At 49.3% G+C, this 22991-nt stretch overlaps 1 protein-coding gene across 3 annotated transcripts in view; it reads left to right on the top strand.

The window, feature by feature from the left end:
- The window catches only part of AHNAK (AHNAK nucleoprotein), an 84518-nt gene that overhangs the window by 11896 nt on the left and 49631 nt on the right, over positions 1-22991 (top strand). Inside the window, exon 5 of one of the 3 annotated variants that reach the window (XM_068556481.1) lies at positions 121-17498. The exons of the other annotated variants lie outside the window; for them this stretch is intronic. Within the exon in view, the coding sequence (XP_068412582.1) occupies positions 121-16635 (16515 nt within the window). The 3' untranslated portion in view covers positions 16636-17498. Of the gene's footprint in view, positions 1-120; positions 17499-22991 lie in introns of those variants that run through there. 3 annotated transcript variants of the gene reach the window in all.

Below are 22991 nucleotides of genomic sequence, written 5' to 3'. Positions count from 1 at the left end.
CCGTTATGGTCCCGGCTTCTTTGGGAAACAGGCAACCACGCTGTGGGCTGGGCTGCGGCCAGGCGGCTGTCACTCACGCAGACTCCGCTGCAACCTGTGGGGGGGCGTGTGTTTCTGCAGAGCGGGGATGACGAGGAGTACCAGCGCATCTACACCACGAAGATCAAGCCTCGGCTGAAGTCAGAGGATGGAGTGGAAGGGGAACCTGGGGAGACTCAGAGCCGCACCATCACGGTGACTAGGAGGGTCACAGCCTACACCGTGGATGTGACAAGCCGCGAAGGAGCCAAGGACATCGACATCAGCAGCCCTGAGTTCAAGATCAAGATTCCACGGCACGAACTGACTGAAATCTCCACTGTGGACGTGGAGACCCAGCCTGGGAAGACAGTGATCAGACTGCCCTCGGGCTCGGGGGCACTGTCCCCCACCACAGGCTCCACTGTGGACATCCAAGCAGGGTCCATTTCCACTTCAGGACCAGAGCTCCAAGGTGCTGGCCACTCGAAGGTCCAGGTCACCGTGCCTGGGATAAAGGTGGGAAGCCCGGGTGTTAGTGTCAGTGCAAAGGGCTTGGACTTAGGTAGCAAAGGAGGGGTCCAAGTCCCAGGGGTGGACGTTTTGTCTTCTCTTGGGGGTGGGGCAGCAGAGTGGCAGGACCCAGCTCTTGAGAGTGGCAATAATGGGAAAATTAAATTTCCCTCCATGAAGCTGCCAAAATTTGGTGTCTCAACAGGGCTTGAGGGTCAGGCCCCAGAGGCAGGGTTGAGTGTTTCTGCCCCTGAATTCTCTGGGGGGCACAAGGGTGGCAAGCCAGGCTTGACCATTGGCGGGGACATCCAGACCCCTCAGCTAGAAGTCAGTGGTCCCTCTGCCAGTATTAAGGGGCTTGAGGGGAAGCTGAAGGGCCCCCAAATCACTGGGCCATCCCTTGAGGGTGACCTGGGCCTGAAGGGTACCAAGCCACAGGGGAGTTCAAGGGTGGACATCTCCGTGCCCAAAATCGAGGGCAGCATCACTGGCTCCAGGGTGGAAGTTCAAACTCCTAACATTGATATTCGTGGGCCAGGGGGCAAACTGAATATGCCCAAGGTGAAGGCCCCCAAATTCTCTGTATCAGGTTCTAAGGGAGAGGGAGCTGGCATTGATGTGACACTTCCTGGGGTCTCTGGGGATGTTGGCCTGCCTGAGGTTGCTTCTGGGGGGCTGGAAGGGAAGATGAAAGGTCCTAAAATCAAGACTCCTGAAACGGTTGTTCAGACACCTAAAATCTCCATGCAGGATGTGGATCTGAGCCTCAGGTCCCCTAAACTGAAAGGAGACATTAAGGTTTCCGCTCCTGGGGTTCAAGGTGATGTTAAAGGCCCTCAAGTGGCAGTTAAAGGCACCAAAGTGGACATAGAGACACCCAGCCTAGAGGGGACCGTGACTGACCCCAAGTTTAGTGGTACTTCTGGGAAAGAAGGAACCTGCAAGATCTCTGTGGCAGACGTAGACTTAAATGTGGCTGCACCAAAGGTGAAAGGGGGTGTGGATGTCATGCTTCCAAAAGTAGAGGGGAAAGTCAGTGTCCCTGAAGTTGATGTCAGAGGCCCCAGAGTGGATGTCAGTGCCCCAGATGTGGACGTTCATGGCCCGGACTGGAACCTGAAAATGCCCAAGATGAAAATGCCCAAGTTCAGCACTCCAGGAGTCAGAGGGGAAGGGCCAGATGTAGATGTGAATCTTCCCAAAGGTGATGTCAGTATTTCAGGGCCCAAGGTCAGTGTGGAAGCCCCAAATGTCAACATAGGGGGCCTGGTGGGCAACCTTAAAGACCCTGATGTTCAGCTGCCTGAAGTGAGTGTCAAGACACCAAAGATCACCATGCCTGATGTAGATTTGCACGTGAAAGGCCCAGAGGTAAAAGGGGAGTATGATGTAACAGCAACAAAACTTGAAGGAGAGCTGAAAGGCCCCAAAGTGGACATTGATGCCCCTGATGTGGACGTTCATGGCCCAGACTGGCACCTGAAGATGCCCAAGATGAAAATGCCCAAATTCACTGTGCCAGGGTTCAAAGCAGAGGGCCCCGAAGCGCATGTAAACCTGCCTGCGCCTGATGTGGACATTTCTGGGCCCAAGGTAGATGTCTGTGCTCCAGATGTGAGTATTGAGGGACCAGAGGGGAAATTGAAAGGACCCAAGTTTAAGATGCCTGAGATGAATATCAAAGCCCCAAAGATCTCCATACCAGATGTGGACTTACATTTGAAAGGCCCTAGTGTAAAAGGAGAATATGATGTCACAGTGCCGAAGGTTGAAGGTGAGATTAAAGTTCCTGATGTTGAACTTAAAAGTGCCAAACTGGACATTGATGCTCCAGATGTGGACACTCACGGCCCAGACTGGCACCTGAAGATGCCCAAAATGAAAATGCCCAAGTTCAGCATGCCCGGCCTCAAAGCAGAGGGCCCAGAAGTGGATGTGAACCTGCCCAAGACTGACATTGACGTCGCTGGACCCAAGGTGGATGTTGAACTTCCAGATGTGAATATTGAAGGACCTGAAGGAAAGCTGAAGGGTCCCAAGTTTAAGATGCCTGAGGTGAATATCAAGGCCCCCAAGATCTCCATGCCTGATGTAGATTTGCATATGAAAGGTCCCAAGGTAAAGGGGGAATATGATGTTACAGTGCCAAAGCTGGAAGGGGACCTGAAGGGGCCAAAGGTAGACGTCAGTGCCCCAGATGTTGCAGTTCACAGTCCTGATTGGAACCTAAAGATGCCAAAGATGAAAATGCCCAGATTCACCAGGCCCAGCCTTAAAGGAGAGGGCCCAGAATTGGATGTGAACCTGCCCAAGGCTGATGTCGACATTTCTGCACACAAGGTAGATATTAGTGCTCCAGATCTGAGCCTTGAAGGACCAGAAGGGAAGTTGAAAGGCCCTAAGTTTAGGATGCCTGAGATGCACTTCAAAGCTCCCAAGATGACCCTGCCAGATGTTGACATGGATCTTAAAGGACCCAAAATGAAAGGGAATCTAGATGTGTCTGCACCAAAAATAGAAGGTGAGATGAAAGCTCCACATGTGGACATCAGAGGCCCCAAAGTAGATGTTAAAGCACCAGATGTGGAAGTTCAGGATGCAGACTGGAGTCTGAAAATGCCCAAGATGAAAATGCCTAAATTCAGCATGCCAAGCTTCAAAGGCGAGGGCCCAGATGTGGACGTGAACCAGCCCAAAGCTGACATTGATGTCTCCGGACCCAAGGTGGACATTGAAGCCCCAGATGTGAGCCTTGAGGGGCCAGAAGGAAAGCTTAAGGGTCCCAAGTTTAAGATGCCTGAGATGCACTTCAGGGCCCCCAAGATCTCCATGCCTGATGTGGACTTACACTTGAAAGGCCCCAAAGTCAAAGGGGATGTGGATGTGTCTGTGCCCAAGATAGAAGGTGAAATGAAAGTGCCAGATGTGGACATCGAAGGCCCCAAAGTGGATGTTGATGTCCCAGATGTGGACGTTCAAGGCCCCGGATGGCAGCTGAAGATGCCCAAGATGAAAATGCCCAAGTTCAGCGTGCCCGGCTTCAAAGGAGAGGGCCCTGAAGTGGACGTGAACCTGCCCAAGGCTGACATTGATGTCTCAGGACCCAAGGTGGACATTGAAGCCCCAGATGTGAGCCTTGAGGGTCCAGAAGGGAAGCTCAAGGGTCCCAAGTTTAAGATGCCTGAGATGCACTTCAAGGCCCCCAAGATCTCCACGCCTGATGTGGACTTACACTTGAAAGGCCCTAAAGTCAAAGGGGATGTGGATGTGTCTGTGCCCAAGATAGAAGGTGAAATGAAAGTGCCAGATGTGGACATCAAAGGCCCCAGAGTGGATGTTGATGTCCCAGATGTGGACGTTCAAGGCCCCGACTGGCACCTGAAGATGCCTAAGATGAAAATGCCCAAGTTCAGCATGCCTGGCTTCAGAGGAGAGGGCTCTGAAGTGGATGTGAACCTGCCCAAGGCTGACATTGATGTCTCAGGACCCAAGGTGGACATTGAAGCCCCAGATGTGAGCCTTGAGGGGCCAGAAGGAAAGCTTAAGGGTCCCAAGTTTAAGATGCCTGAGATGCACTTCAAGGCCCCCAAGATCTCCACGCCTGATGTGGATTTACACTTGAAAGGCCCCAGAGTCAAAGGGGATGTGGATGTGTCTGTGCCCAAGATAGAAGGTGAAATGAAAGTGCCAGGTGTGGACATCAAAGGCCCCAAAGTGGATGTTGATGTTCCAGATGTGGATGTTCAAGGCCCCGACTGGCACCTGAAGATGCCCAAGATGAAAATGCCCAAGTTCAGCATGCCTGGCTTCAGAGGAGAGGGCTCTGAAGTGGATGTGAACCTGCCCAAGGCTGACATTGACATCTCAGAACCCAAGGTGTACATTGGAGCCCCAGATGTGAGCCTTGAAGGTCCAGAAGGGAAGCTCAAGGGTCCTAAGTTTAAGATGCCTGAGATGCACTTCAAGCCTCCGAAGATCTCCATGCCTGACATTGATTTAAACCTCAAGAGCCCCAAGGTGAAAGGTGATGTGGATGTTTCTCTGCCCAAAGTTGAAGGGGGTCTGAAAGGGCCAGAGGTTGACATCAAAGGTCCCAAAGTAGACATTGATGTCCCCGACGTGGATGTTCATGGCCCAGACTGGCACCTGAAGATGCCCAAGATAAAAATGCCCAAGATCAGCATGCCCGGCTTCAAAGGAGAGGGCCCTGAAGTGGATGTGAACCTGCCTAAAGCTGACATTGACGTCTCAGGACCCAAGGTGGATGTTGAAGTTCCAAATGTGAATATTGAAGGTCCAGATGCAAAACTAAAAGGTCCTAAATTTAAGTTGCCAGAAATGAATATAAAGCCCCAGAAGATATCCATGCCTGATGTTAGTCTGCATTTGAAAGGCCATAAAATGAAAGGAGATTATCATGTCACGGTTCCAAAAGTAGAAGGAGAGATTAAAGCTCCTGACGTTGACATCGAAGGTCCAAAAGTAGACATTAATGCACCAGATGTGGGAGTTCATGGTCCAGACTGGCACCTGAAGATGCCCAAGATAAAAATGCCCAAGATCAGCATGCCTGGCTTCAAAGGAGAGGGCCCAGAAGTGGATGTGAACCTGCCCAAGGCTGACATTGACGTCTCAGGACCCAAGGTGGACATTGATGTTCCAGATGTGAATATTGAAGGTCCAGAGGGGAAACTAAAGGGTCCCAAGTTCAAGATGCCAAGCATGCATATACAAACACACAAAATCTCTATGCCTGATGTTGGACTTAATCTGAAAGCCCCTAAACTGAAAACTGATGTAGATGTTTCTCTTCCCAAAGTGGAAGGAGACTTGAAAGGTCCTGGAATTGACATAAAAGCCCCTAAAATGGATGTGGATGTTGGTGATATAGATGTTGAATGTCCAGAAGGAAAGCTTAAGGGTCCCAAGTTTAAGATGCCTGAGATGCACTTCAAAGCCCCCAAGATCTCCATGCCTGATGTGGACTTAAACTTGAAAGGCCCCAAAGTCAAGGGGGATGTGGATGTGTCTGTGCCCAAGATAGAAGGTGAAATGAAAGTGCCAGATGTCGAAGTCAGAGGACCCAAAGTAGACACTGATGTCCCAGATGTGGACGTTCAAGGCCCTGACTGGCATCTGAAGATGCCCAAGATGAAAATGCCCAAGTTCAGCATGCCTGGCTTCAAAGGAGAGGGCCCTGATGTAGATGTGAACCTACCAAAGGCTGACATTAATGTTTCTGGCCCCAAAGTGGACATTGATACTCCTGATTTGGATATTGAGGGACCAGAAGGAAAATTAAAAGGTTCTAAATTTAAGATGCCTAAGTTGAATATCAAAGCTCCCAAGATATCCATGCCAGATGTGGACTTGAATTTGAAGGGACCCAAACTGAAAGGAGAGATGGATGCTTCTGTGCCAGAACTAGAAGGTGATCTCAGAGGTCCACAAGTTGATATCAGAGGTCCTAGTGTGGGTGTGGAGGTGCCTGACGTTGATCTGGAATGTCCTGATGCGAAGTTGAAAGGCCCTAAGTTTAAGATGCCAGACATGCACTTCAAAGCCCCCAAGATTTCCAGGCCTGATGTAGACTTACACTTGAAAGGCCCCAAACTCAAAGGGGATGTGGATGTGTCTGTGCCCAAGATAGAAGGTGAAATGAAAGTGCCAGATGTGGACATCAAAGGCGCCAAAGTGGCCGTTGATGTCCCAGATGTGGACGTCCAGGGCCCAGACTGGCACCTGAAGATGCCCAAGATGAAAATGCCTAAATTCAGCATGCCAAGCTTCAAAGGCCAAGGCCCAGATGTGGACGTGAACCTGCCCAAGGCTGACATGGATGTCTCAGGACCCAAAGTGGACATTGAAACCCCAGATGTGAGCCTGGAGGGGCCAGAAGGAAAGCTTAAGGGTCCCAAGTTTAAGATGCCTGAGATGCACTTCAAGGCCCCCAAGATCTCCATGCCTGATGTGGACTTACACTTGAAAGGCCCCAAAGTCAAAGGGGATGTGGATGTGTCTGTGCCCAAGATAGAAGGTGAAATGAAAGTGCCAGATGTGGACATCGAAGGCCCCAAAGTGGATGTTGATGTCCCAGATGTGGATGTTCAAGGCCCTGACTGGCACCTGAAGATGCCCAAGATGAAAATGCCCAAGTTCAGCATGCCTGGCTTCAGAGGAGAGGGCCCTGAAATGGATGTGAACCTGCCCAAAGCTGACATTGACATCTCAGGACCCAAGGTGGACATTGAAGGCCCTGATGTTAATATTGAAGGACCAGAGGGAAAGTTGAAAGGTCCTAAGTTCAAGATGCCAGAGATGAACATCAAAGCCCCCAAGATCTCCATGCCTGACTTTGATTTACACCTGAAAGGTCCTAAGGTGAAAGGAGATCTGGATGTTTCTCTGCCTAAGGTGGAAGGTGACCTAAAGGCCCCTGAAGTTGACATCAAAGGCCCCAAAGTGGACATTGATGTTCCGGATGTGGACGTTCACGGGCCAGACTGGCACCTGAAGATGCCCAAGATAAAAATGCCCAAGATAAGCATGCCTGGCTTCAAAGGAGAGGGCCCAGAAGTGGATGTGAACCTGCCCAAGGCCGACATTGATGTGTCAGGACCCAAGGTGGACATTGAAGGCCCTGATGTTAACATTGAAGGGCCAGAAGAAAAGTGGAAAAGTCCAAAGTTTAAAATGCCTGAAATGCATTTTAAGACTCCAAAGATACCCATGCCAGATATTGATCTTAATCTAACAGGTCCAAAGATGAAAGGAGATGTGGATATCACATGCCCCAAGGTAGAGGGAGATTTTAAAGTACCTGAAGTTGACCTCAGAGGCCCCAAAGTGGACATTGATGTCCCTGATGTGGATGTTCAAGGCCCAGACTGGCACCTAAAGATGCCCAAGATGAAAATGCCCAAGTTCAGCATGCCTGGATTCAAAGGAGAGGGCCCAGAAGTGGATGTGAGCCTGCCCAAGGCCGACATTGATGTGTCAGGACCCAAAGCGGACATTGAAGGCCCTGATGTTAACATTGAAGGGCCAGAAGGAAAGTTGAAAGGTCCTAAGTTCAAGATGCCTGAGATGAACATCAAAGCTCCCAAGATCTCCATGCCTGACTTTGATTTACACCTGAAAGGTCCTAAGGTGAAAGGAGATGTAGATGTTTCTGTGCCTAAGGTGGAAGGTGACCTCAAGGCCCCTGAAGTTGACATCAAAGGCCCCAAAGTGGACATTGATGTCCCTGATGTGGACGTTCATGGCCCAGACTGGCACCTGAAGATGCCTAAGATGAAAATGCCCAAGTTCAGCATGCCTGGATTCAAAGGAGAGGGCTCAGAAGTGGATGTGAACCTGCCCAAGGCCGACATTGATGTGTCAGGACCCAAAGCGGACATTGAAGGCCCTGATGTTAACATTGAAGGGCCAGAAGGAAAGTTGAAAGGTCCTAAGTTCAAGATGCCTGAGATGAACATCAAAGCCCCCAAGATCTCCATGCCTGACTTTGATTTACACCTGAAAGGTCCTAAGGTGAAAGGAGATGTAGATGTTTCTGTGCCTAAGGTGGAAGGTGACCTCAAGGGCCCTGAAGTTGACATCAAAGGCCCCAAAGTGGACATTGATGTCCCTGATGTGGACGTTCATGGCCCAGACTGGCATCTGAAGATGCCTAAGATGAAAATGCCCAAGTTCAGCATACCCAGCTTCAAAGGAGAGGGCCCAGAAGTGGATGTGAACCTGCCCAAAGCTGACATTGATGTGTCAGGACCCAAGGTGGACATTGAAGGCCCTGATGTTAATATTGAAGGACCAGAGGGAAAGTTGAAAGGTCCTAAGTTCAAGATGCCAGAGATGAATATCAAAGCCCCCAAGATCTCCATGCCTGACCTTGATCTTAATCTGAAGGGCCCCAAAGTGAAGGGTGATGTGGATGTGTCTTTACCAAAAGTGGAAGGTGAGCTTAAAGTTCCTGAAGTTGACATGAAAGGCCCCAAAGTGGACATTGATGCTCCAGATGTGGACGTTCATGGCCCAGACTGGCACCTGAAGATGCCCAAGATAAAAATGCCCAAGATCAGCATGCCTGGCTTCAGAGGAGAGGGCCCAGAAGTGGATGTGAACCTGCCCAAGGCTGACATAGACGTCTCAGGACCCAAGGTGGACATTGATGTTCCAGATGTGAATATTGAAGGTCCAGATGCAAAACTGAAGGGTCCCAAGTTCAAGATGCCAGAGATGAATATCAAAGGTCCTAAGATGTCAATGCCAGATTTGGACCTTAATCTTAAAGGCCCTAAAATGAAAGGAGAGGTGGATATTTCACTTCCAAATGTAGAAGGTGATTTGAAAGGGCCTTCTCTTGACATCAAAGGCCCGAAGATAGATGTAGATGTGCCAGATATTGATATTCATGGCCCAGGCGGCAAATTAAAAGGTCCAAAGCTGAAGATGCCTGATATGCATGCAAACATGCCCAAGATCTCCATGCCAGAAATTGACCTGAATTTGAAAGGCTCAAAACTTAAGGGAGATGTTGATGTTTCTGGACCCAAATTGGAAGGTGACATTAAAGCTCCCAAGTTAGATATAAAGGGCCCAGAAGTGGACATTTCTAGTCCTAAGCTCAATATTGAAGGCAAGTCAAAGAAATCTCGTTTTAAGCTTCCCAAATTTAATTTTTCAGGCTCCAAAGTTCAGACACCTGAGGTAGATGTCAAAGTCAAAAAGCCAGATATTGATGTAACAGGTCCAAAAGTTGACATTAATGCTCCCGATATTGAGGTCCAAGGAAAAGTGAAAGGACCCAAGTTCAAAATGCCTTTTCTGAGTATTTCGTCTCCTAAAGTGTCTATGCCTGATGTGGAGTTAAATCTGAAAGGTCCTAAAGTCAAAGGAGACTTAGATGTTGCAGGTCCTAATTTAGAAGGTGATTTTAAAGGACCCAAAGTGGACATTAAGGCACCAGAAGTTCATCTTGATGCACCTGATGTGGATGTTCATGGTCCAGACTGGAATTTGAAAATGCCCAAGATGAAAATGCCCAAGTTCAGTGTGCCCGGCTTAAAAGCAGAAGGGCCAGATATGGCTGTGGATCTGCCAAAAGGAGATATCAACATAGAGTGTCCCAGAATGGACATTGAGGGCCCAGAAATCAATGTGGGAGGTCTAGAGGGGGGCTTAAAAGGTCCCAAATTCAAGATGCCTGATATGAATATCAAAGCTCCCAAGGTCTCCATGCCTGATGTGGACTTACACTTGAAAGGCCCCAAAGTCAAAGGGGATGTGGATGTGTCTGTGCCCAAGATAGAAGGTGAAATGAACGTGCCAGGTGTGGACATCAAAGGGCCCAAAGTGGACGTTGATGTCCCAGATGTGGATGTTCAAGGCCCTGACTGGCAGCTGAAGATGCCCAAGGTGAAAATGCCCAAGTTCAGCATGCCTGGCTTCAAAGGAGAGGGCCCCGAAGTGGACGTGAACCTGCCCAAAGCTGACATGGGTATTTCTGGCCCCAAAGTGGACATTGATGCCCCAGATGTGAATATTGAAGGTCCAGATGCGAAACTGAAGGGCCCCAAATTCAAGATGCCAGAGATGAATATCAAAGCTCCCAAAATCTCCATGCCTGACCTTGACTTTAACCTGAAGAGCCCCAAACTAAAGGGTGATATGGATGTGTCTTTGCCAAAAGTGGAAGGTGACCTCAAGGCCCCTGAGGTGGACATCAAGGGCCCCAAAGTGGACATTGAAACTCCTGATATTAACATTGAAGGCCCAGAGGGGAAATTGAAGGGGCCCAAATTCAAGATGCCAGAGATGCACCTGAAGGCGCCCAAGATCTCCATGCCTAACATTGATTTAAACGTGAAGGGGCCCAAGGTGAAGGGTGATATAGATGTTTCCCTTCCGAAGACTGAAGGAGATCTGAAAGGCCCTGAGATCGACATCAAAGGTCCCAAAGTGGACACTGATGCTCCAGATGTGGATATTCAAGGTCCAGACTGGCACCTGAAGATGCCCAAGATAAAAATGCCCAAGATCAGCATGCCCGGCTTCAAAGGAGAGGGCCCAGAAGTGGATGTGAACCTCCCCAAGACCAACATTGATGTGTCAGGACCCAAGGTGGACATTGAAGGCCCTGATGTTAACGTTGAAGGACCTGAGGGAAAATTGAAAGGTCCTAAGTTCAAGATGCCAGAGATGAACATCAAAGCCCCCAAGATCGCCATGCCTGACTTTGATTTGCACCTGAAAGGTCCTAAGGTGAGAGGAGATCTGGATGTTTCTCTGCCTAAGGTGGAAGGTGACCTAAACGCCCCTGACGTTGACCTCAAAGGCCCCAAAGTGGATATTGATGTCCCAGATGTGGACGTGCATGGCCCAGACTGGCACCTGAAGATGCCCAAGATAAAAATGCCCAAGATAAGCATGCCTGGCTTCAAAGGAGAGGGCCCAGAAGTGGATGTGAACCTGCCCAAGGCTGACATTGATGTCTCAGGACCCAGGGTGGACGTTAGTATGCCAGATGTGGATATTGAAGGTCCAGATGTGAAACTGAAGGGCCCCAAGTTCAAGATGCCTGAGATGAACATCAAAGCCCCCAAGATCTCCATGCCTGACTTTGATTTGCACCTGAAAGGTCCTAAGGTGAAAGGAGATGTGGATGTTTCTCTGCCTAGGGTGGAAGGTGACCTAAAGGCCCCTGAAGTTGACATCAGAGGTCCCAAAGTGGACATTGATGCTCCAGATGTGGACGTGCATGGCCCAGACTGGCACCTGAAGATGCCCAAGATAAAAATGCCCAAGATCAGCATGCCCAGCTTCAAGGGAGAAGGCCCAGAAGTGGATGTGAACCTGCCCAAGGCCGACATTGATGTCTCAGGACCCAAGGTGGACATAGACACTCCTGACATTGATGTTCATGGTCCAGAAGGGAAACTGAAGGGCCCCAAGTTTAAAATGCCTGACCTGCACCTCAAGGCACCCAAGATCTCCGTGCCTGAAGTTGACCTGAATCTGAAGGGCCCCAAGGTCAAGGGTGATGTGGATGTTACTCTGCCCAAAGTTGAAGGTGACCTCAAGGGCCCTGAAGTTGACGTCAAGGGCCCCGAAGTGGACATTGATGTCCCAGATGTGGACGTGCACGGCCCAGACTGGCACCTGAAGATGCCTAAGGTGAAAATGCCCAAGTTCAGCATGCCTGGCTTCAAAGGAGAGGGCCCAGAAGTGGATGTGAACCTGCCTAAAGCTGACATTGATGTCTCAGGACCCAAGGTTGACATTGATGTTCCAGACGTGAATATTGAGGGTCCAGATGCGAAACTGAAGGGCCCCAAGTTCAAGATGCCAGAGGTGAACATCAAAGCTCCTAAGATCTCCATGCCTGGCATTGACTTAAACCTGAAAGGACCCAAAGTAAAGGGAGATGTGGATGTTTCTCTGCCTAAGGTGGAGGGTGACCCCAAGGGCCCTGAAGTAGATGTCAAGGGCCCCAAAGTGGACATTGATGTCCCAGGTGTGGACGTTCATGGCCCAGACTGGCATCTGAAGATGCCTAAGGTGAAAATGCCCAAGTTCAGCATGCCTGGCTTCAAAGGAGAGGGCCCCGAAGTGGACGTGAACCTGCCTAAGGCTGACATTGACGTCTCAGGACCCAAGGTGGACGTTGACGTTCCAGATGTAAATATTGAAGGTCCAGATGCGAAACTGAAGGGCCCTAAATTCAAGATGCCAGAGATGAACATAAAAGCCCCTAAAATCTCCATGCCTGACCTTGACTTTAACCTGAAGGGCCCCAGAATGAAGGGTGATGTTGATACCTCTCTGCCCAAAGTTGAGGGTGATCTCAAGGCCCCTGAGGTGGACATCAAGAGCCCCAAACTGGACATTGACACTCGTGATATCAATATTGAAGGTCCAGATGGAAAACTGAAGGGGCCTAAATTTAAGATGCCAGAGATGAACATTAAAGCCCCCAAGATCTCCATGCCTGACTTTGACTTAAATCTGAAAGGGCCAAAGGTAAAGGGGGATGTGGACTTTTCACTGCCTAAGGTAGAAGGCGATCTGAAAGGGCCAGAGGTGGACATTGAAGGTCCTGAAGGGAAACTCAAAGGACCCAAATTTAAGATGCCTGATGTCCATTTTAAAACCCCACAAATCTCCATGAGTGACATTGATTTGAACTTGAAAGGACCTAAGATAAAAGGAGATTTGGACACTTCCATCCCTAAACTGGAAGGAGATCTGAAAGGCCCGAAAATAGATGTTAAAGGCCCTCAGTTGGACATAGACACTCCTGATTTTGACATTAATGGTCCAGAAGGGAAACTGAAGGGCCCCAAGTTTAAAATGCCTGACCTGCATCTCAAGGCACCCAGGATCAGTGTGCCTGGCTTCAAAGGAGAGGGCCCTGAAGTGGATGTGACCCTGCCCAAGGCTGACATTGACGTCTCAGGACCCAAGGTGGACATTGATGTTCCAGATGTGAATATTGAAGGTCCAGATGCGAAACTGAAGGGCCCCAAGTTCAAGATGCCAGAGGTGAACATCAAAGCTCCTAAGATCTCCATGCCTGGCGTTGACTTAAACCTGAAAGGACCCAAAGTAAAGGGAGATGTGGATGTTTCTCTGCCTAAGATGGAAGGTGACCTCAAGGGCCCTGAAGTTGATGTCAAGGGCCCCAAAGTGGACATTGATGTCCCAGATGTGGACGTGCATGGCCCAGACTGGCACCTGAAGATGCCTAAGGTGAAAATGCCCAAGTTCAGCATGCCTGGCTTCAAAGGAGAGGGCCCCGAAGTGGATGTGAACCTGCCTAAAGCTGACATTGACGTCTCAGGACCCAAGGTGGACGTTGATGTTCCAGATGTGAATATTGAAGGTCCAGATGCGAAACTGAAAGGCCCCAAGTTCAAGATGCCGGAGATAAATATCAAAGCTCCCAAAATCTCCATGCCTGATGTCGACCTGGATTTGAAAGGATCCACAGGCAAAGGAGATTTCGATGTGTCTGTCCCTAAGATTGAAGGGACTTTCAAAGGCCCAGAAGTAGACCTTAAAGGTCCAGGTCTGGATTTTGAAGGCCCTGATGCCAAACTCAGTGGCCCACATTTGAAGATGCCATCACTGGATATATCTGCCCCTAAAGTAACTGCTCCTGATATTGATTTGCATCTCAAGGCACCCAAAATTGGAGTTTCTGGTCCCAAATTAGAAGGCGGTGAACTGGACCTCAAGGGACCCAAAGTTGATTTAGAAGCTCCAAGCTTAGATGTACATGTGGAGAGCCCAGATATTAACACTGAGGGGCCAGATGTGAAAATTCCCAAATTTAAGAAACCCAAGTTTGGGTTTGGGGCAAAGAGCCCCAAAGCTGACTTCAAATCACCTTCGCTTGATGTGACAGTTCCTGAGGCAGAGCTGAATGTTGAGGCTCCTGAAATTAGTGTTGGTGGCAAGGGCAAGAAAAGTAAGTTTAAAATGCCTAAAATTCACATGAGTGGTCCTAAAATTAAGGCCAAAAAACAAGGATTTGATTTGAATGCTCCTGGGGGTGAGATTGATGCCAGTCTCAAGTCTCCTGATGTAGATGTCAACGTTGCAGGGCCGGATGCCTCACTTAAAGTCGACATGAAATCTCCCAAGACCAAGAAACCTATGTTTGGAAAAATGTACTTTCCAGATGTAGAATTTGACATTAAATCACCTAAATTTAAAGCTGAAGCTTCCCTCCCTGGCCCCAAAATGGGGGGTGAAATCCAGGCACCTGACCTGGATATTTCCTCACCAGGAATTAATGTGGAAGGTCCTGACATCAAGCTGAAGGCTCCCAAGTTCAAGGCGCCAGGTGTGGATGTCTCAGGGCCAAAAATAGAGGGCGACTTGAAAGGCCCCAGGGTGCAAGCAAACTTGGATGCATCTGACATCAACATTGAAGGCCCAGATGCTAAAGTCAAAGCACCGTCATTCAGCATTTCTGCCCCTCAAGTCTCCATCCCTGATGTGAATGTTAACTTGAAAGGACCAAAGATAAAGGGTGATGTCCCCAGTGTGGGACTGGAAGGACCAGATGTAGATCTGCAAGGTCCAGAATCGAAAATTAAGTTCCCCAAGTTTTCAATGCCCAAGATCGGCGTCCCTGGTGTGAAGATGGAGGGTGGGGGAGCTGAGGTCCAGCTGCCCTCTCTAGAAGGAGGCTTGAGCGCACCGGATGTTAAGCTTGAAGGGCCCGATGTGTCTCTGAAAGGGCCAAAAGTAGACTTGCCTTCAGTGAACCTCTCTGCGCCGAAAGTCTCTGGACCTGACCTTGACCTGAACTTGAAAGGACCAAGTTTGAAGGGAGGCCTGGATGTATCTGTTCCCAGCATGAAGGTGCATGCTCCCGGGCTTGACCTCAGAGGTGTCGGTGGAAAGGTGAAGGTGGAAGGTGATGGTGTGAAAGTGCCTGGAATCGATGCCACAGCAATGCTTGATGTCGGTGCGCCAGATGTGACCCTGAAGGGACCAAGCCTGCAGGGAGACCTGGCTGTCTCTGGTGACATCAAGTGTCCTGAAGTATCAGTAGGTGCTCCTGATCTAAGCTTGGAGGCACCTGAAGGTGGTATCAAACTTCCTAAGATGAAGCTGCCCCCGTTTGGCATCTCCGCTCCAGGGTCCGACTTGGACATCAGCGTCAAGGGGCCACAAGTTGCTGGAGAACTAAAGGGGCCTGGCATAGATTTGAACCTCAGAGGCCTGAACCTGAAAGGGCCTCAGATCTCTGGCCCTCAAATCTCAGCACCAGATGTGGACTTGAACTTGGAAGGACCAAAAGTAAAAGGCAGCCTCGGGGCCAGTGGTGAGATGAAAGGCCCCACGGTTGGAGGAGGTCTTCCGGGCATCAGTGTTCAAGGCCTAGAAGGAAACCTCCAAATGCCTGGAATTAAGTCATCCAGATGTGAGGTGGAGCTGCCAGGTGTGAATGTGAAACTCCCAACCGGGCAAATTTCTGGTCCTGAAATCAAAGGTGATCTGAAAGGTTCAGGAATGGGTTTCCACGGGGCCTTTCCTGACATTGGCACGAAAGGGCCTTCATTTAACGTGGCATCTCCTGAGTCAGATTTCGGTGTCAGCTTGAAGGGCCCGAAAATCAAAGGAGGCATGGACGTTTCAGGGGGTGTCAGTGCCCCAGATATCAGCCTGGGCGAGGGGCATGTGAGCGTCAAAGGTTCCGGGGTGGAGTGGAAAGGACCCCAGGTCTCCTCTGCTCTCAACTTGGATGCACCTAAGTTTGCCGGAGGACTTCATTTCTCAGGACCAAAGATAGAAGGAGGTGTCAAAGGAGGCCAGACTGGACTTCAGGGTCCTGGGCTGAGCGTGTCTGGGCCTCAAGGTCACTTGGAAAGCGGATCTGGAAAAGTAACATTCCCCAAGATGAAGATCCCCAAGTTCACCTTCTCTGGCCGTGAGCTGGTTGGCAGAGAAGTAGGGGTGGATATTAACTTCCCTAAAGCGGAGGCCAGTGTCCAGTCTGGTGCCGGAGAGGGCGAGTGGGAAGAGTCTGATGTAAAACTTAAAAAGTCCAAAATCAAAATGCCCAAGTTCAGCTTTTCCAAACCTAAAGGGAAAGCTGGTGTCACCGGCTCACCGGAAGCATCCGTTTCAGTGTCCAAAGGTGACCTGAAGAGCTCCAAGGCCAGCCTAGGCTCTCTGGAAGGAGAGGCAGAAGTCGAAACATCTTCGCCCAAAGGCAAATTCTCCTTATTCAAAAGCAAGAAGCCACAGCACCGCTCAAATTCCTTCAGTGAAGAAAGGGAGCCCTCTGCATCTTCTACCCCTCCGGGAACTTTGGAGTTCGAAGGTGGGGAAGTGTTGCTGGAAGGCGGGAAAGTCAAAGGGAAACATGGGAAGCTGAAATTTGGTACCTTTGGTGGATTGGGGTCAAAGAGCAAAGGTCATTATGAGGTGACTGGGAGTGATGATGAGGCAGGCAAGTTACAGGGGAGTGGAGTGTCCTTGGCCTCTAAGAAGTCCCGACTGTCATCTTCTAGCAGTGATAGTGGGACTAAGGTTGGCATCCAGCTTCCCGAGGTGGAGCTGGCAGTTTCCACAAAGAAAGAGTAGCAGGTTTCCGTGTGTGTGTGTGTGTGTGTGTGTGTGTGTGTGTACATATATGTATAAAAATACATCAGCCTTGGGTGTGTTTGTATATAAACTCCAAAGAGAAACACGCCGACAGCCTCAGCAATAACGCAAACATCTGGCCTCTGGCAGGGGCAAGCGCTGAAAAGCCAACCGCCTTTAGGCGCCAGCTTTACGGATAGGTAAAGAGTTCTAAGTTCTTCGTCCAGCCCGTGTGCAGAGTCAACAGTATTTGCCTTAAGATTTCCGTTTTTTTTTTTTTTTTTGCATCGAACGCTGAGAGCTCCTGTTTACTAAGCAAGCTTTTGTGTTTATTATCCTCATTTTTACTGAACATTGTTAGTGTTGGGGTCATGGAAACCCACTTTTTCATTGTAATGACTTTTGGGGCTTATGTTAGTAAGGGTGGGGGGTGGAGAAGGCAGTAGAGGGGGGCCAGACCTTCATTTCTCCTACCGTCGGATCTACTCAAACAGGAAACACCCAAAGATGGCTGCGAGGAGCCGCCAGGCAGGGCGTCGTGTGGGTGTTTCTAGAACTCTTTAGCGTTGCTTTTTCTTCCCCAGGGGTGGCGGTCCCAGCCCGTTTGGTGCTCACGGTGAGAGGGAATTTAGAATCTGTTTGCAAATTAGCCAACCCACCAACTCAACACGAGGGCCTTCCATTCTGTGTGTTGTAAGAGAAATGTTTCCTTTGTGATCGCCACGTTCCTGATATTAATTCTGATTTCTTTTAACCAATGTTATCGTGATTAAGAAAATTTCCAGCACTTTAATGGCAAATTAATTGAGAATGTAAGAAAATTGATGCTGTCAAGGGCAAATAAAGCTGTTTATTAACCCGGATGTCCTGTGCCTTTTATATTCTGTGATGGGAGGACGAGGCCTAGGGAGGCTGCACATCCAGCCCTGACAGGTCAGACTGGGTCCGCTCAGTGGCATTGCTAGTTGCGTTAGTGGGTAATGGGAGGGATTCTTTGCTTCTCGATTCTCATGGTGAGGCTGGTTGCACCACTGCTGAGAAATCAAGAGAGGCTGGGCACACTGGCAGCCCGAGCCCCAGGACCTGCCCACCAATTTGGCATCCTCAGATAGGAATATATGATTCAGAAATGGTTCAGACATGAATGGAAAAAAAGGCCTATTGGAATGGCAGAAAGGGATCTGGCCGTGGGTCACAGGCCTGCCAGCTATTCCAAACTTGGCTGTAGGTTTGCTGGCTGGCCTTGTTACTTGCCCTTCTGGGCCTCAGTTTCCTCTTCTTTGAAATAAGGGTGCTGATCTCGAATTACATGTCTTTCTGGTTCCTTCTAGTCCTTGTGAGCGCTAAACTTCATGAAAGATCTCTTCTGACAGAAGTCCCCTCCCCCACCGTGTTTTTTTTTTTTTTGGCCTTCCCCTGGCAGCATGCAGGATCTTAGTTCCCTGACCAGGGATCGAACCCACGCCCCCTGCATTGGGAGCACGGAGTCTTAACCACTGGACCGCCAGGGAAGTCCAAAAGTCCCCTTTTGATCTCCAGCTCTGTAGACAATACACAGTGGGGGGGGGGGGCCTTCTAGAAACTGGCTTCTGATGTTGGTCATTGCTGGGCAGAGGGCAGTGCCTTCTTAGGCCAAAATGATCGAACCAAGCTCATCCCCCTTGCCATTCCCCAGAGCTGCTTCCTTTCTGCCAGTGGAAGCAGCTCTGTACCTCTCCCATCAGCCCTGGAGCGGAGATACCAGCTCCAACCCCCTTCTGCCCTCTCCAGAGCCAGCTTGTCTGCGGGTCTCAGCGCAGAACAGTGGGATCTCCTGCCCAGCGTGAAATCCACCTGCCCTTGCTTGGATTTCAGACGGGCCTTTGCCAGCTTCATCCACTCCCACCTCAGCCAGCAGAGCCTGTGTCCCTGGGGGGTTTTGGAGCTCACGGGTGGCTCTTGGTTTTGGAAAGAGATAGGTAACAAGGGAGGTGCTTGATCCCCTGTGGCTTTTTAAAAAAATTTTTTTTAATTTTATTTTTTTGTTGAAGTATAGTTGATTTACAATGTTGTATTAGCTTCAAGAGTACAGCAAAGTGATTCGGTTTTATATATATAAATATAAATATATATATATATATATATATATATAAATATATAAATATATATATATTCTTTTCCCTTATAGGTTATTACAAAATATTGAATATAGTTCCCTGTGCTATACGATAGGTCCTTGTTGGTTATCTATTTTATATATAGTAGTGTGTATCTGTTAATCCCATACTCCTAATTTATCCCTCCCCCAGCCCCCGTGGCTTTTTAAAAGCTGCTTTTGTGAATTGGGCAAGAGTTTCCTCACCCATAAGATAGGGGTAGCATCCACAGGACCAGAGTCTGTCTGTTCAGGTATTTGGGTTGTCTGCTGTGCAAGGGCATCGCATTTAAGGGTATAGCATTCATGTCACAGCCATATGTTTGTTTATTGAGAGCATGAGGGTGGGCATGGAGTCCTAGAGAGGTGGGTGTGAGCCCCTGCACACACACTGAAAAGCTAGAGTGTGCACACGCTCACTGGCACACGTGCCTACACGCAGCTGCCTTCCGTCCTAACCAGGTCTGGGCTCCCCACAAATGTGCTTCTTTCAACCACGGCTCAAATCCCAGTTCTCAGTTCTGAAGCTGATGAGTGTGGAGTGGGACAGAGTGTGCCTGCTGCCTGAGATGTGTGGTCCTGGCATCTGGAGGGGGGATAAGTGGGTGACAGTGCGGTGCACTTGTGTACACAGCCAGGGGGATGCCCACTGGGACGCTGGAAAGATCTCCCGGGCAGAACTACCCAGGTTGTCCAATAATATGGCAATTAAAAAAATTTTTTTTAGCTTGAGGAAGGGGTGATGTACACTAGTGTGGCCCTCAGCGTCCATTCATTCAACAAGTATTTTTAGAGCATCACGTGGTTAGATGCTGTCCCTGCCCCCCCTGGTCTCAGAATCCTCCTCTGCTGACCTCCACAGACCAAATGATGTGATGGATGTGGGACACTGGAAGACTGGAAATACACACGTGTAAGTGACGCTTCTACCGGGGATGATGAGGATGATGGTGATGTTTCCTGGACTCTCAGGGTGAGACCTCATTGGCTGGGACAGTCAGGGGTAGTGGGTCAGATGGATCAGGAACATGGCAACGGGCCATTCAAATGTGAGAAACTTCTCAGCTGCCCTCCTCCCACATCAGGCCCAGGCTGGAGGCAGTGACCACAGGACAGGAGCCCTCCCTGCTGCAGTGACTGTCACCACCGGAAGGGGAAACATGGAAGAGGTGCCAGGGGGTGGAGACGCATATGGAGGGCCCATCCCAGCGAGCTTTCCTTCGCTTGTTCTGCCCACCCACTCTGAGTTCCCCCCTTCCTCCGTTCTTCCTGACGCCTTCTCACCGCCTACCTGATGGGGATGGTCCAAGTTATTCCCCAAAGTCCTGCAGGGCCCAGATTCAGGAGGTCTTAATACTCTAAGGTCCCAGTTCCTGCATTTGAGGGTGGGAGTGGTCTCAGGAGACCTGGAGGGGGCTGGGCTGGGCTCCTCAGGGTCCTTCCTTGGAGTTCCAGCGTGGAGCCACGGCAGGGCCTGCAGTCTGGCAGTGCACCTTGCTTTAAGCAGTGTGACTGACTGTGGGCGTGGCTAAGGGGACATTTGGCAAAGTCAATTCTTTTTTTTTTTTTTTTACTTTTTTTGGCCACACCCCACAGCATGTGAGATCTTAGTTCCCCGACCAGGGATCGAACCTGAGCCCCCTGCATTGGAAGTGCAGAGTCTTAACCACTGGACCGCCAGGGAAGTCCCAAATTCAATTATGTTGAAATGCACCCCATGCTCACAAAAGGCAGTGTATGTTTTTCAGCAACTCAAACTTATTTCTGTACGTCAGGGTCCCTACAGGAAATGTTCGTGAAGACAACTCGGCCACAGAGAATTTAACAGCGGCTGTTTATGCAGTAGTGGGCCAGGACCAAGCAGCCAACAAGGGGTGGTGAGGCCCCCAGGGACAGCGGGAGGCTGGTGCTACCCCTGGGCCTGAAGGGCCCTGGGAAGAGATGGTATTCCTGGAATCTAGCCACGAGGGGCCACAGCATCTGTCAGAACTGCCCGCCATGAGAAGCAGGAATAAGCACCCTGACCTTTCCTTCTGCTGGTGCCTTGCGCTGAAGGGCAAGCGAGCCCAGGTCTTTTTTTAAAAAAAAAAAATTTATTTATTTGGTTGTGTGGGGTCTTAGCTGCAGTAGGCGGGCTCCTTAGTTGCGGCATGTGAACTCTTAGTTGCGGCATGTGAACTCTTAGTTGCGGCATGTGAACTCTTAGTTGCGGCATGCACATGGGCTCTAGTTCCCTGACCAGGGGTCGAACACGGGCCCCCTGCATTAGGAGCACTGAGTCTTACTCACTGCGCCACCGGGGAAGTCCCAATCCCAGAACTTGCGGGTAGAGGGATCGGCCTTCCGGAGGCACACAGCAGGGCAGAGAAGCAGGGAGAAGGGGCCTCAGGGTGGATGGCGAGATAGAGAACGACCAGGACAATGCCCTCATCCTCATTTTTCTGTTTGGCAAGTGTGACTTTCTATGTATTGAGGTTTCTTAAAATAGCCACAGTTATGTGGGATGTATCTAAGGTATGATCATAAAGTAATACGATAATTTTTGTTTTAAACAAACACACTTATACTCGGGAGGTGCTACACTTACTTCTGTGAAAATTTTACTGTTAAGAATATTTTTGTCCCCTCTCTTTTGGAACTGCTCTCAACATCACTTGTGCATTAAAAAAAAGTAACAATTTCCTTGGGGAAGCACAAATCTTCCTCTCTTGAGGCCTGCAAATAGCCAAAGGGCCTGGAAGATCCTCCAGGGTTCCCAGGACAAAACCCTGAAAAAGACCACTAGCCTGGGAGTCAGTGGGCTTTGCCGTGACCTTGAACAAGTGAAGGTCCCTCTTTGAGCCTCGGTTTACTCATTTGTAACATGGATACGGCACGCATTCTCTAAGGTCCTTGCCAGTTCCAATAGTCTATGATATTTTCAGAAGCAAGTCTGGTTAATTAGGTGGCTGGGGCTGTTTGGGGTCAAAAGCAAGGCATGATTATAATGTAGTGCAACTAATTTTCCCATGTGGCTGGTAAACCAACTCAAATGTTTTGAGTAACAGAACTGTTGAAATACTGCTATGTCTCTAGTGGCCCAAAGCCAAGGCACTGCACCCCCAGGACTTTGCATGTTGCTGGCACGTGCGTCTCATTTCTCAAGTCCCATCTTAGCTCTCTGGCGTTGCGTGTTAGCTGTGACGTAAGATGCTGCTCAGCTTGTAACTGACGTTCCTTTTTTTTTTTTTTTTTTACAGTGTATTTATTTTGAATTCAAACCTACAGAGAAGTTGCTAGAATGACACAGTGAATATCCATATAACTTTCACTTAGATTTCCCAGTTTTACCTTGTTGGTTTTAATCTCTCTCTCTCTAGATGTTACAATTATCATTATATCTGCTGAATCATTTGAAAGTGAATTGCAAACATCATGACCCTTTACTCCTAAATCCTTCAGCAGGTATGGACATTCTCTTATATAACCACAAGATAAGAGCCAAATTCAGGAAACTTAACATTGTTATTATTATCTGACATATTGCCCATATTTAAATTTTACCAATTGCCCCAGTACTTACAATTTCCTTGTATCAATGTCTTTTTTCCCATTTAGGCTTCAACCATCTGTGAGCCCATGTGACATTTAATTGTCATGGTCTCTTTAGCTTCTTCAGTTTGGAACAGTTCCTTTGCTGTTTGTTGTCATTTGTGACACTCAGATTTTTGAAAGTGTGCAGGGCCAGTTGTTTTGCAGAAACGTCCCTCGGTGTGGGTTTGCCTGAGGATATTTCCTCATGCTTGGGTTCAGGTTATGTGTTCTGGGGAAGGGATCCCACAGAAGTGGAGTGGGGTCACTGCTCAGGACCCTCATGACTTGGATCCCTTGGTGAAGGAGGAGATTGCCAAGTTTCTCCATTGTAACAGCGCCGTGTTTTTTTCCCCTTTGGAATTAACAAGTAAACCCAAGTTTTCAAGAAAGAAGTCCAAGTTTGGGCAAGTTTATTCTGCAAGCACACTTGAAAGGGCTGGTGGCCTGCATGCCTCGGCCTTGGCGTGCTTTATGGCTGGGGTTTGGAAACGGGAGTTCTGGCTTTGGGCTTTGCAGCACAGAGCAGCTCTCTGTCCGTCCTCATCAGGACAAAGAATTCAGTGCATGAATGCTTGCCACGGGTGGGGAATGCCAGAGCTGTTTACCGGCCTCTGAATCGCCCCGTGGCGTCAGGCATTTGCTAGTGCTT

This window comes from Eschrichtius robustus, chromosome 11 (genome assembly GCF_028021215.1).
Source record: "Eschrichtius robustus isolate mEscRob2 chromosome 11, mEscRob2.pri, whole genome shotgun sequence".
Classification (NCBI taxonomy): domain Eukaryota; kingdom Metazoa; phylum Chordata; class Mammalia; order Artiodactyla; family Eschrichtiidae; genus Eschrichtius; species Eschrichtius robustus.
Note: the sequence above shows the minus strand (reverse complement) of the source record. Positions and strands in the feature narration are given on the sequence as shown.